Source organism: Dasypus novemcinctus, chromosome 2 (assembly GCF_030445035.2).
Source record: "Dasypus novemcinctus isolate mDasNov1 chromosome 2, mDasNov1.1.hap2, whole genome shotgun sequence".
Classification (NCBI taxonomy): Eukaryota; Metazoa; Chordata; class Mammalia; order Cingulata; family Dasypodidae; genus Dasypus; species Dasypus novemcinctus.
In genome coordinates, this window is record NC_080674.1 from 101996782 (window position 1) to 102012439 (window position 15658).

At 35.9% G+C, this 15658-nt stretch overlaps 1 protein-coding gene across 2 annotated transcripts in view; it reads right to left on the reverse strand.

Moving 5' to 3' along the window:
* CHD1 (chromodomain helicase DNA binding protein 1) overlaps positions 1–15658 on the reverse strand; it is a 68006-nt gene that overhangs the window by 15077 nt on the left and 37271 nt on the right. For both annotated transcript variants that reach the window (XM_058276623.2, XM_058276619.2), the window contains exons 20-24: positions 10572–10720; positions 5790–5886; positions 5602–5697; positions 4315–4491; positions 965–1125 (exon numbers count right to left, since the gene is read on the reverse strand). In XM_058276623.2, coding sequence (XP_058132606.1) covers positions 965–1125; positions 4315–4491; positions 5602–5697; positions 5790–5886; positions 10572–10720 — 680 coding nt within the window. The remainder of the gene's footprint in view (positions 1–964; positions 1126–4314; positions 4492–5601; positions 5698–5789; positions 5887–10571; positions 10721–15658) is intronic.

The following is a 15658-nucleotide window of genomic DNA, read 5'->3' on the forward strand; positions in this document are numbered from 1 at the left end:
TAACTGTCAATCATGTTACACCTCCTCACATTTCATGTGTTGAGAATAGCTTTAATTCAGACATGTGGTATTATACCAACAATGGAAAATAAAAATTTTACTTAAGAACAAAGCTACTTAAGTAGTTGATAGATGAGGAAAAATATCCAGGAAAAGTAGAAGTTGAAATGCTTCTTCAACTAAAGACAGAGTCCAGCAACTCAGGTGGTCATAAGAGTACCCTTAACAAAAGCTAACAATTAATTTAGTTTTCTGGTAGAAAGAATGAGGAAGAACTTTATCAGTCAGGTCTATGATTTCAAAGAAAAGAGTTACAATGGCTTGAAAGAAACTCTCAAAATACAAAAATGAACAGCCTTTTCACAAATTTCATAACCAAAAATACTACATAAACAAAAAGTAAGCAGTTATCCTACACTCCACAAAGAAATGAACATATATAAACATAAGTATTTTGAAAGGACTTTACAATTTATCCTGTATGACCAATCTTACCTCAGTGCCTACCTTGGACATATCAGAAATGCTTTTAACATGGTTACTTTTAAAAAGCAAATCATCTCAGTGTTAATAAATTAGGAAAATATTGAACTACATTATTTCCACATAAAAATAGGATGTTGGGAATCATATAGTGCAAAGTTTTCAATACGTAAACTTAAAGTATCAAAATATACATTTATTATTCAAAACAGCAACTATTCTGAACCACATTAATAACAATAATAATAAAAAACGAAGTCTAAGTACTCTAACAACAAATAAATAACATATAAAGATTAGAAGCAAACTTCTTTTTTCAGTGTTATAAGACATTCAAAGCAGAATCAATGTGAGTCCTACTCAGATCTATTTGCCTCCTCTAAAACTTTCACCTTCCTCTTTGAAAATGAAAAGAATTTTATATTTTAGTTTCACCTTCTAAAAAAAGCAAGTTGAGCAAAATGGTCTTATAGCATCTTACCGCCTAATTTCTGCATCACTAAATCCTTTAATATTCTCCCGTGGGATAGTCCGTGGTCTTCCACGTTTCTTTGGCCTTTTCCTTTCTGAGATTGAATCACTATCAGATCCAGAGTATCTCCTACTTCTACTGCGCCTCCCTTCACTTCCATTGAAACTGATCTGGAATTTGGGGAAAAAAATTGTTTTACTCAAGCTTAGGGTAAAGAAAGGATTTCCAACCTAACATCAAGGAAACACAATAAAACATAAGACTGACAGAATTACTGGATTTAAATTTTAATATTCTATAAATAAAAAAGAGTCTCTAAACAAAATTAAAGGAAAATATAACAAGTTAATGACAAAAGGTTATTAATAGCCTTAATAAAGCACTCTTATAAATCAGTAAGAAAATAATACACTTTTATAAGACCATGAGAACGGTTATTAATGAGCAATTAACCAAATGATGTTGTTTATAAAAATAATGAAAAGTATAGTCTCATTGGTATTTTTTAAAATGCAAATTCAAGTAATAATGAGATTCATTTCTTTTTAATCCATTAAAGTGGCTAAGACTAAGCAGAAAGCCAATATTGGTAAAAGTACAGAAAAAAGGGCAATCACACACCTCTGGTACATATGTAAACTGCAAAAGAGCACAATTTGGCAATATAGAATCAAAAACTAAAAAATGATCATTCTTCTTACCAAGCAAAACCACTTTTAGGCATTTTTCCTAAGGATATAAAACATGGGAAGGAATACTTTGTTTTACCAATAAAGTCATTTACATCATAAAAGTAAAAGCGGAACAGATGTAGCTCAAGCAGTTAAGTGCCACCTCCTGCATGGGAGGGTCCCAGGTTCAGTACCCAGTGCCTCCTACAAATAAAAACAAGCAACAAGCAAAACAGGCAGGAAAGCCAACTCAGGGAAGCCAATGTGGCTTGGCGGTTGAGCACCAGCTTCCCCCAATACTGGCCCCTGGTAACACACAAAAATTAATAAACAAAAATATCATCAGTTGAACCTACATAAAAGCCCATTTGCAACATCTGTTAGTTGTTTATCAGATACATCAAAAACTTTTTCTGTCTCTTGAATTTTTCTAAAGTCTTTTAACACATGTACTGAAGTAAAGGATGGTATTCAGTCCTTATTATTTCTAACCTCTTCCCATTTTTTCCCTAAAATCTAATATAATGCTATCATTTCCATGCACAATAAAAGCAAACAATTGTGAAATTTGTAAAAATAAACCCCAACACAAAACTGCATATTTAGTAACTTTAAGGTCAAAATCACATTACTGGTTATATTTCCACCTAGGAATGGATAAAAAAAAGCAGATAGGGGCAATGCTCCTACCCTGGCAAGAAAAATTTGGATAATCTACAAAATCATAACCTTTCTTAAATGCATGAGAGAACTGAAATTGCAAGCAACCAATACAGGACCCCTTAAGAGACAGACACTGGAAGTAGTTTTTATCTACTCAGGAACTTCTCCACAAACCTCTACCAGGTACTCATGAGAAAGATTGGGAGAAGGGTGGAAGACTGGAGAAAACTTGCCTCCATTGAACAAGCTGGGAGAAAGGGTGGTATCACCATTGTGGGGACAGGCAGGAAGACTTGCCAGACCTTTGTGACCTTAAATGAGGGCACAGAAGATCTAATATGGTTGTAGGGGGAAAAAAACTACACTTGGGGAGAGGTAGCAGGGGTAAATACCTCACCTGCCTTAGACTTAATTTTTTTTTTTTAATTAGAGAAGTTCTAGTCTTGCAGAACTTATATCCCTGCTCACAAACAGTTTTTTCCTATCGTTAACACTTTGCATTAGCGTAGTACCTTTGTCACAGCTAATGAAACAATATTATTATGTATTTATATTGTACAATTATACAAAAGCTATATAATATTATATAACTATATAAAAGCTATATCATCATAATTATACTATAAACTACAGTCCAGTTTATATTATGGTTCACTGTGTACAGTCCCCTATGTTTTTTTAAAATTATAATATCCTATATACACCCTAAAATGTCCCCTTTTAACCACACTCAAATATAAAATTCAGTGTTGTTAATTATGTTTACATGTTGTGCTAGCAATACAAGTATCCACCAAAACTTTTCCATCACCTCAAAAAGAAGAACATTGTGCCATTAAGCATTAATTCCCCTTTCCAATCAACTCCCCATTGTCAATTTAAGGAGGTACAAAAAAATCTTCCAAAACCAAAACACTCAGTAATCAAGACAATCTTGTAATGCAGTATTTTAAAAAGGCAAAATTAAAGCAAAACACACCCCGGTATTATGGATTTTTCTTTTTGCTGCAGACTCTAATATAATTTGGTACAGGGTTGACCCTGATATTTAAAATTCTGATATTTTGTTCATTTGGGCCATAAAATAAATACCAACAATTTTTTAAAAATTCAAATGATACCAAGTGTGTTCTCTTACCATAAAAGAATTAAACTAAGAATCAACAACAAAATACTTGCAAAATCTTCTAAATATTAATAGTTGGAAATTAAACACACTTCTAAAAAAAACCCTATGGATCGAACAGTAAGTCACAAGGGAAATTATAAAATGTTTTGAAATGTACGAAAATGAAAACAAAGCATATATCAATATTTGTGAGATTCAGATAAAATAGTGCTATAAAGGTCTGAAATTAATGACCCACTTTAAGAAACTAAAAAAAAAAAGGAGCGCTCATTCAAACCAAAATTAAGCAGAAGAAATATTAAAGAGGAGAAAGCAATGAACTTAAAAACAGAAAAAGCAATGAAACCAGAAGATTTTTGTTTTAAAAAAGGAGAGTAAAATTGAGATATTTCTAATTAGAAAGATCATGGAACATTACTAATATTAGGGATAAAAAAGGGGCATCCCACAGATACTCAAGAAATAATAAAGGAATATTACGAATAACTTTATTCCCATACATTCAACAACAAAGATGAAATGGGCAAATACCTCAAAAAAAACCAAATTATCAAAGCTCACTAAAGAAGAAAGAGTATGCTGAATAGTCTATATAGCTTTTTAAAAATTGAATTTATAGTTAAAAATCTTCCAAGAAGAAAACACCAGGCCCAGATAGCTTCTCTGACCAAATCTACCCAACATGTAACAAAATAACACCACCAATTCTGTAAAAGCTCTTCCCAAAAAAAGAAGAGGAGGGAAAATTTCCCAACTAATTTTTTGAGGCATCATCAAACCTAACAAACACATTAAGAAAGCTACAGGGTAATATATAACAACAACAACAGAAAGAGATCATTCCTGGAGAGAATACTCTTTATTATAGAAATGTTTCAAATTTATAGTTTTGTTACCTGTTTTGCACAATTTCTCATTCTTGGGAGCATATAAATTTCTTCAAGTTCTTTTTGTCTTTCTTCCTCTTCTAACCGTCTTCTTTGATCCTCTGGAATGATTTCCTCCCAATTCTTTGAATTTCTTTCAGGTTCCAACTCAATGTCATCCTCATCCATATTTGAAAAGTTGGCAACCTGACAAATTTCCAGAATTTTAAAAGAACAAGCATTAGAGAGGAATGAATCCTTACAGTATACTGTTCTTTTCTGGAGGAGGAGCTGGCATGCCAGAATAAGAGAATAAAACATCTATCCTCAAGATTATGAGTATTTGGGCAGCAGACTTGGCCCAGTGGTTAGGGCATCTGTCTACCACATGAGAGGTCTGCACTTCAAACCCCGGGCCTCCTTGACCCGTGTGGAGCTGGCCCATGCGCAGTGCTGATGCACACAACGAGTGCCGTGCCACACAGGGGTGTCCCCTGCGTAGGGGAGCCCCACTCGCAAGGAGTGCGCCCCGTAAGGAGAGCTTTCCAGCGTGAAAGAAAGTGCAGCCTGCCTAAGAATGGTGCCACTGACATGGAGAAATGACACAACAAGATGACACAGCAAAAAGAAACACAGATTCCCGTGCTGCTGAAAACAACAGAAGCGGACAAAGAAGACACAGCAGACAGACACAGAGAACAGACAACTGGGGTGGGGGGGGAGGGAAAATAAATAAATAAATCTTAAAAAAAAAAAAGATAATGAGTATTTGGTAATGAGTATGGCGGTGAACTAAACTGAGTATGACTGCTAAACTATCTAGGTTAGTTTCTTCATTAGGTCAAAGTAGATCAAATCAACTGAATTTAAGAATCTTCTTTAGGAATGATCCTTTCATCCTACTGCTCAATAATTATTACTACAGTGGATCTAATAAGGAAGTAAACAGCAAAAAGTAATTTATACCATTAACATGCTAAACAATCCTCAGTAGGAATTATGAGATGAGTCCATTAACCACCAAGTGCTGCAAAACAATCCAATATTCCTATTTTTATGCTCATAAAATAATACATAAAGAACTAGAGACAAAGACAAGGTTTGCCTGACTTTAAATAAATGATTTAGGCTCCCTGAGTCCTAGTTTCCTTGTCTAAGTAAAAGAAAATAAATAACAGCATAGTAGCTTTTGTGAGGATTAAATAAAATTCAAGAAGCTTAAATAAAATTTAAGAAACTTATTCTAGTAACCTACATACACCCTAAAATTGTATAATTATAAAGAAAATTTTTAAAAAGAAAAAAAAAGTCATCTACCTTGAACTGGGACAGCAATTCATCTCCTACTGTTAATGGACCTGGTTCATTTTCATGAGTTTCAGCCCTCTTCAAGATTTCATCTATATCCATTTCCTGTAATTAGATAGAAATCTTTATTTTAAATATATTGAGTCCCTCCCTCCTACCAAATAGATGACACACATTCTGAGGCAAGTTCTTTTTACCTGTGGCTCTTGTTCTTCTCCTTCAGGTTCCTTAAATAGTTCCTCAGCACCAAACTTTAAAATAGCTGATAATTCTTCTTTATTAAAAGGAGTAGAACTAAACACAGGAAAGACAAATAAAAATACATAAATTAAGTTAAAAATAAAACATATCACTATTGCTAACTGTTGACACTGTCACCTTCATAATTTTGTGAGGTAGATAGACATGTGAAGTTTTAGCATATTTCTTTTAAAATTAAGAAACCTGAAGCCTAGAAGTCCATGGAGTTTTCCCCCAGAGAGTGGTGAAACTGATAATGTAACTTTCGGACTAGAAATTAGCCCAGTGTTAAAAGAAGTAAAAATTTACAATAAATACTTCCATGAGCTACTCACAGTGATTTCATATTCCATAAAATTTAGTGTGATTACACTTTATACAAAAATTAACTAAAAATGTATCAAAGACCAAAATATAAAAGCTAAAACCATGAAGTTGCTAGACGAAATGCAGGCAAACATCTTCAAGACCTGGTGGTAAGTGGTTTCTTAAACCTTGCACCCAAGATACAAACAGTGAAAGAAAAACTGGACACATGGGATCTCCTCAGACTTAAATGCTTTTGCTTCAAATGATTTTGTCAAGAAGGTGAAAAGGCAGCCTACTCAACTGGAGAAAATTTATCGACACCACATATCTGATAAGGGTTTGATTTCCATGATATATAAAAAGATAATACAAGTAGATACAATCCCCAGGTATTGGTTCCTTTGAGGGCTAAAGGGACCCACGGGTTCTACGGTCATGGCAGATAGGGTTCACTGCCATGTCAGATGGCCCTTCTTTGGAGCTGGTGTTTCTGCGTGATGAAACTGGACCCAGAGGGGATCTCTTTTCATAAGACTATCATGCTACTTTACTGGAATTGTAGTTGGTATTGAGGCTTAAGATATACTTAGGGGATTGAATCTTTTTACTGACAATATGATAGCCAGGCCCTGAGCCTCAACAGACTCCAGCTCCTACAATCTGATTTATTGGACTCACCTCATTCAGCTAAGATGGAGCTGAAGAAGGACAACCACCACACCATGGAGCCTAGAGTGCCTACAACTGAAAGCAGGAGGATTGCATCCAGTAACCATGTGGAATCTGAGCCTCCTCTTGACATAGAGGTGCAACGGACACAACCAATCCAAGGACCACAGAGAAAAGGTGGCATTGGAGTGGGAAAAGTGGACATGGTGGCTGATGGGTATGGGGAATGGCAGGAAAAGATGAGATGTGGAGGTGCCTTTGGGACTTGGAGTTGCCCTGGATGGTGCTTCAGGGGCAATCACCGGACATTGTAAATCCTCCCAGGGCTCACTGGATGGAATGGGGGAGAGTATGGGCCATGATGTGGACCAATGACCATGAGGTGCAGAGATACCCAGAGATGTACTTAACCAAATGCAATGGATGTGTCATGATGATGGGAGTGAGTGTTGCTGGGGGGGGAGGGGTGCGGTGGGGGTGGTGGGGTTGAATGGGACCTCATATTTTTTTAATGTAATATTTTTACAAAATCAATAAAAAAAAAAAAAGATAACACAACTGAAAGATAAAAGGGCACGCAATCTAATACAAAAATGTGCAACCTATAAATGAATGTAAAAGAAGCAGGTGTGGCTCAACCAGAGTGTCCGCCTACCATATAGGAAGTCCAAGGGTTTGATACCCAGGGCCTCCGGCTCGTGTGGTGAGCTGGCTGACGGACAGTGCTGCTGCGTGCAAGGAGTGCTGGCCCATGTAGGGATGCCCCTGTGTAAGGGTGCCCCCTGCACAATGAGTGGGCCCTGCGCAAGGACAGCCACCCCACATGAAACAACAGGACGCCCAAGAACGGTGCCATACACATGGAAAGCTGACGCAGCAAGATGATGCAACAAAAAGAGACACAGATCTTCAGTGCTGCCTGTCAAGAATACAAGCAGACACAGAAGATCACACAGCGAATGGACAGTAAGCAGACAATGGGGAGGGGGGAGAGAAATAAATCTTTAAAAAAAAAAAAAGAAAAAAATGACAGTGCCTTTAAAAAAATTAAAATAAAAAATAAATGAATTTAACTGTTACACTGGGTAGCTTAATTTCTAAAGTAAGGCAAACTGAGAGAGTGCTGAATTCCTGAGCTGTCTGCCCTGCTTATAGTTTCTGGATGTCTCTAGTGCCTTCAGGAGCCCCACTATTGTGGACTGTTTACTGTGGCAATCAATAAGATCCTGCTGAGACTTGTATAAGTGTAACCTCTGGAATGACCTCCTGTCTCACTTTGAAATCTCTCAGCCATAAAAACTCATTTGTATTTATCATTTCCCCCTTTTGGTCAAGGTCTTTTTCCAGATGCATTGCTAGCTGGCTCTTGATAATAATCCCTCAGTGCCAGGGAGGCTCATCCCCAGGAATCATGTTTCACATTGGGGGGAGGGGGAGGGAGGAGATAGTGCAATTATATGCTGAGCTTGGCTTAGAGAGCAGTGGCCACAAGGAGGCTTTCAGGAGGTAACTCTTATGCAATATATAATACTAGGCTAAGTTTCAACTTCACAAGAAAAGGTTCCTAAGTACAATCTTCAGTATCAAGGGCCTGGCTTCATGATCTGTCTTCCTTCACTAGGCACTGCCCTTGTACTCAGGGGATTCTTGCTGTCCTATTAGACTCACTTATAGGTTCTCTACACATGGTCTTCTGATCCTTTTATTTGTACCTATAATTAACACTGTACTTGATAAATATATGTCCCAGAGACTTAAATCTTTGGTCCCTTCATGTGCCAGGTGAGCACTGAATATCAGCAGAGTTGCAAAACCTACCCTTCAGTTCACTGAACTCACCCAGGACAACTAACATGGAGATAATAGGCAATGACTATCCCAAGGAACAGAGTATCTGCAAATGCAAGCACGAAAGTTCCATCCATCTGCCCCATGGAATCTAAGCTCCCTTTCAATTAGAAGCAGAGTGGGCATTAGCATCCCCAAATCCTCAAGACTGGGGTATGAACAATGGACTAAAGTAGACTTATTATTATTCTACTATAGACCTATTAGCAATGGAAGCAATCTTTATATCACTGATATAAAGGAAGTGGCTACCAAAGGTTCCGAGGGATGGGAGAGGGAAGAATAGGTGCAATATGGGGCATTTTGAGGACACTGGAATTGCCCTGCATGACACTGCAGTGACAGATACAGGCCACTGTACATTTTGTCATAACCTACAAAATTGTACAGAACAAAGTATAAACTATAATGTAAACCATAGTCCCTGGTTAGTAGCAATACTTACGTGTTCATCAATTGTAACAAATGTATCACACTAATAAAGACTGTTCTTAATAATGGAAAGTGTGGGAGGGGGAGTGATTGCGAATATGGGAATCTCATATATTTTTTATGTGACATTTATGTAATCTAAATCTTCTTTAGAAATGAAAAGATTAATTTAAAAAATGGGCAAAAGACTTAAAAAGACGTTTTTCCAAGAAGGAAATTCAAATGGTGAAAAATTATGAAAAATGTTCAATTATCACGAGCTATTAGGAAAATGGAAAATCAAAACGACAATGAAATATCATCTTCACACCTCATACAATGGCTTTAAAAAAAAAAAAACCCCCAAAAAAAGATGAGTGCTGGAGAGGATGTGGAGAAACAGGAATATTCCTTCACTGTTGGTAGGAATGTAGAATGGTGCCGCCTTTGTGGAAGACAGTTTGGTAGTTCCTCAAGAAGCTAAATATACAACTACCATATGATTCAGCAATTCCTCTAACTAGGAATATATACAGAAGAACTGAAAACTGCCATGAACAGACATTTGCACATGGATGTTCACAGCAGTATTCACAATTGCCCAAAGATGGAAACAACTCAAGTGTCCGTCAACTAATGAATGGATAAACAAAATGTGGTATATACATTCATCGGAGTACTATGCTGCACTGAAAAGAAATGAAATTGGCGCATATATGATGGCTAACAAGGATGAATCTTGAAGACATTATGCTAAGTGAAATAAGCCAGACAAAAGGACAAATATAGCTTGGTCTCACTAATATGAACTAAATACAAAGAATAAACACATGGAGTTAAAACCTAGAGTATAAGTTGGTAGTAGATAAGAGAAGGACTATGAAGAAGTATGGATTCTTAATGTATGTGGACGTTTTAATTAACTTGATTGTAAAAGCATGGAAGTGGATAGAGTTGAGAGTAATACTCCTTATAGAGTAGCAGATGGTTTATAAATGGATTGTGGCTGAAAAGGGTAGTCTAGGGGTGTACTATCAATCAAAGGAAAGCTAGGGAATAATCTAGGGACTGAATAACTTAGTGAACCCAGAGGTGGATAAGAATTGTGGTTAATAGTATAAATGCAAGAATGCCCTTCTGTGAACTAGAATGAATATAATGTCATATTGCAGGTGGGAATGTGGAGAAGCATGGGAAAAATACAATTAAGTAACCTATGGACTATAGTTAACAGCAACATGTATTATTCTTGAATCAACGCCCAAGACCTACTGTGTTAATAATAGGTGGGTACAGAAAAAATATGCCAAATACATGTTATGGACTATAGTGATATTATCTCATAATCTGAAACAAATGTACCACAATGGTATTATGTGTTGGGGAAGGGGTGTTGTATGGGAATTCTACACATGTGCATGATTTTTAAAATTTGCATCTTCTGTAATAAAAATATTTTTTTAAAAATTAGTGATTATAAAATGATATTTTAAAATAACTACCTGGAGGGGGCAGAACCTGTGTGCAGTACTGTCTTCCCAGTTGTGTCCATTCTTTGAATCACAAGATGATCTAAAACCATCTTCTTTTTGGCCCTTTCAAGAATATCTTCTTCAACTGATCCCTTTGTAACTAGACGATAGATATTCACCTATAAAAGAATTATGCATGATGAAACAAATTTCACTAAAAAGTCCTTGTTTTGTTAACGAGAAGTTTGTAAATACTGGTACATAGACTGGACCTCATCCCATATGAATTTTCACTGTCAAAAGCAAAATTAAAAAAAAAAAAAAAAAGAATAAAAGCAGTCTGTTTAAAGGTAAGTTTCTTCAAATTTTGGGACAATGCCTTTCATTCTTCCTTCTTACATATAAGAGATTTTATTTACTTTTTTTGTTTTTTAAAAGAAATGAGAGCAATTTTAAAATTATCCTTCACCTGGTGAGGTAGAAATGACAAACTTATACCAGTTACTTCAACTCTAACAAACGATTCTTCATTCCACATAATTCAAAATTCTACAAACCAGTTAGTGCTCACTTTGGCAGTATACAGGTTAAAATTTTGTGACTCACTCCCCACAATAGTGAAGCCCTGCTACAAAACTTTCCAAACTTGAAAATAATTCACATAACAATTTTGCCCTATTTCTCACGGTCCTATATGAAAACAGTACCATGTAGGGTTATTTAAAAAATCTATGGGGACACTTTCACTTTTCACAATGATTAGATGGGCTTTGGTATCATTTAAGGGGCAGGGACCCAGGATACTAGACACTGTGCACTAAATTTTACTTTCTGGCATAATGAAGTATTAACCTGAGTCTTTCAAATCTTTCAAACGATTAAAAACCCTTTTATAATTATCTTGAGTCTAAATTCTACCTCTATGTTAACATAAACAGACTTTTGCAGGGTATAAATACACATTGATTTCTCAGGATTTTGACTATCATGTAATTTGGTAGATAATTGGACATTGTTTTATTTGAATTTTTATCAAGAGTTATTTCCAAATGCTTGCAGTTTTGATATCACCAATAAAACCCATCTCTATCAGTCTTTATTTATAGTTGGCTACACGCATGTATTTATTAACAATAGAGTTAGACCTCTTTGGTCATATTTAGAAACAAATATTACTAAAGTAGTCACTCAAAGCATAGGAACCTTATATTTTATTAATAACTAATAATGAATGACTCTATTAATAAAAATATTTCATATTTATATATTTTCAAAAACCCAACCATAAGACATCTGTATTACCATTATTTTAAATATTATTCACTCAGATACTGTTCCCAGAGGTTATGACTATACACGCAATTTTCTCTAGCATCTTACCTTCCTGTTTCTTTTCCTAATTGATCATCTATTTTCAATCAACCATTGCAAAACATGGTAGCCAAGGTTTTTAAACAGTATACATGGAAGGTAAGTCTAGCCATGTGTTGACTTTTCAATATAGGAAATAAACATTAAGTGTAATGAATCACTAGTCTACATTTTGTCATAATACAATGAGATATTTTGATGCTTAGCATATACATTAGGTCCGGCTCACTTGTGATAATATAATCACTTTCTCCTCTTTGACCATCTTTAATTTGTCTTGTCATGTTATTCTTACTTCAGTTCAAGTGAGTTACCTCTCTATTACATTTTATTCTCTTGTGGAACAAAATACCCATTTCCTTTATTCTTTTGTAATTATAATAGAGATTGAGTTCTGCTTATTTTCTAAATCTAAACTTATTATTCTTTTCATTCTAGTATAGTCATACATATTGATGTACAAATTATTTTAACTACAGTAGTTACCTTAGTTATGACTGACGACAGATTATTGAAATAGTAATATTATTGTCCATAGTTTCTCATTTCCACTCTATTATTAACACCTTGCATTAGGGTCACACATTTATAATTCATGAAAGAACATTTTTATACTTGCACTATTAACTACAGTCCATCATCTACAACAGGGTTCACGTTTTAATCTTATGTTTTATTTTAGTTTTTATTCTAGTAACATATTTGATTTAAAGTTTCCCCTTTTAACCACATTCACCTACAAAACTCAGTACTGTTAATCACACTCACAATAATGTGCTACCATCACCATCATCCACTTTCAAACCTATACAATCAACATAAATAGAAATTCTGCATAAATTAGGCATCAACTCCCCATTCATTCTCTAACCCCAATCAATTCCCGGGTAACTTATATTCTACATTCTAACTCTGAGTTTGTGAATACCAATGAGTTCGTATCAGTGAGATCATACAACATTTGTCCTTTTGTGCCTGGCTTATTTTACTCAACAAAAATGCCCTCAAGGTTCACTGACATTGTCACATGCATCAAGCTGAGTAACAATTCATTGTATTATATACCACATTTTTTTTTTTAATTTTTTTATTTTTTATTGACTTTGTAATAATATTACATTAAAAATATATATGTGAGGTCCCATTCAACCCCGCCCCCCCCCCTCCCCCCCCCCCAACAACACTCGTTCCCATCATCATGACACATCCATTGGATTTGGTAAGTACATCTTTGGGCACCTCTGCACCTCATATACATTGGTTCACATCATGGCCCATTCTCTCCTCTATTCCATCATGTAGGCCCTGTGAGGATTTACAATGTCCGGTGATTACCTCTGAAGCACCATCCAGGGCAGCTCCATGTCCCGAAGACGCCTCCACCTCTCATCTCTTCCTGCCTTTCCCCATACCCTTTGTCCATTATGTCCACTTTTCCCAATCCAATGCCACCTCTTCTATGTGGACACTGGATTGGTTGTGTCCATTGCACCTTTATGTCAAGAGGAGGCTCAGATTCCACCTGGATGCTGGATGCAATCCTCCCATTTTCAGTTGTAATCACTCTAGGCTCCATGGTGTGGTGGTTGTCCTTCTTCACCTCCATCTTAGCTGAGTGTGGTAAGTCCAATAAATCAGATTGTAGGTGCTGGAGTCTGTTGAGGCTCAGGATCTGGCTATCACATTGTCAGTCCAGAGATTCAAATCCCCTAAATATATCTTAAACCCCAACATTAACTGCACCTCCAGCACATTAGCATGAATGTCTTATGAAGGGAGATCCCATCTGAGTCCAGATTCATCACACATAAACACCATTTCCAAAGAGGGGCCATACCACATTTTGTTTTTTCATTTATAGGTCGATGGACACATGGTTTGCTTACATCTTTTGGCAAGCAAATAAAGCAAGTGAATAATGCTGCTATGAACATCAGCATGCAAATATCTGAACCACTGCTTTCACTTCTTTTGGGTATATACCTAGCAGAGGGACTGCCACATCACATGATAATTCTATACTTAGCTTTGTGAGAAACTGTCAAATTGTTTTCCACAGCAGTTGCACCAATTTACATTCCCCCCAGCAATGAATGAGTGCTTCTCTCTCTCCATATCCTCTCCAACAACTTCTGGCTTTTTAAAATAGTAGCCATTCTAGTGGGTATAAAATATCTCACTTAGGTTTTAATTAGCATTTTCCTAATAGTGATGCTGAACTTCTTTTCATATATATTTTTTAGTCATTTGTATACCCTCTTTTGCCTATTTTTAAAAAGGGTTGTCTTTTTTCTTTAAAGATTTTATTTTTATTTACTCCTGCCCCCACAAGTTGTTTGCACTTGCTGTACATATTTGTTGTGTGCTGTGTCTGCTTGTCATCTTTATTTTTTTTTTTAGAAGACACAGGGACCTCCTATGTGGGAGGTAGGGGCCCAATCGCTTGAGACAACTCTGCTCCCTGCCTGTTGCATCAGCCTGCCATGTCAACTTCTTGTTTTGCACATCTCCTTTAGGAGGCACTGGGAACTAAACATAGGACCTCCCATGTGCTTACTTGTCTTTTTATTGTTGAATTGTGGGGCTTCTTTATATATCCTAAATATTTAAAACTTATCAGATATATGGTTTCCAAACATTTTTTCCCACTGAGTAGGCTGTCTTTTCACTTTTTTGTCAAAGTCCTTTAATGCACAAAGTTTTTAATTTTGAGGCAGTCCCATTTATCTACTTTTTTCTTTTGATGCTTGTGCTTTGGATGTAAAGTCTAAAGAAGCCACTGCCTAACACAAGATCCTAAATACTTCCCTACATTTCCTTCTAGGAATTTTATGGTCCCGGTTAGATTTTTGATCCACTCTGAGTTAATTTTCGTATTTGGTATTGAGACATGGGTCCTTCCACTCTGTTTGCACATGGATATCCAACTCTCCCAGCACCATTTGTTGAAGAGACTTTTTTCAAACTGAGCAGACTTGGCAGCCTTGTCAAAAACAGTTGGTCATAGCTATGGGTCTATTTCTGAACTCTCAATTTGATTCCACAGGTTCAATATATCTATCCTTATGCCAATACCATGCTGTTTTGACCACTGTAGCTTTGGAATATGCTTTAAAGTCAGCAAGTTCTTTTTCAAGATGTTTTTGGCTATCCAGGGCCCTTTACCCTTCCAAACAAATTTGATAATTGGCTTTTCCATTTCTGCAGAGAAGGTTGTTGGAATTTTGACAGGGATTATGTTGAATCTGTAAATTATTTTGGGTAGAATTGGCACCCTAATGATAATCTTCCAATCCATGAATACAATAATGTGTTATTTAGGCTTTTAATTTCTTTTAGCAATGTTTTATAGTTTTCTGTGTACAAAGTTCATTACATCCTTGGTTAAATTTATTTCTAAGTATTTGATTCTTTAAGTTGCTACTATAAATAAACTGCTTTCTTAATTTCCTCCTCAAATTCCACATTACTAGTATACAGAAACACTACTGATTTTTGCTTGTTGATCTTGTACATTGCCACTTTGCTGAATTTCCTCTAGTAGCTTTGATTTTTTCTGAGTTTTCTATATATAGGATCATGTCATCTGCAAACAGCATAAGTTTTACTTCTTCCTTTCCAATTTGGATGTCTTTTCGTTTCCTTGCATAATTGCCCTGGCTATAATTTCTAGCACAATGTTGATAGTGATGAGAGTGGGCACCCTTACCTTGTTCCAGATCTCAGAGGGAAAGGTTTCAGTCTTT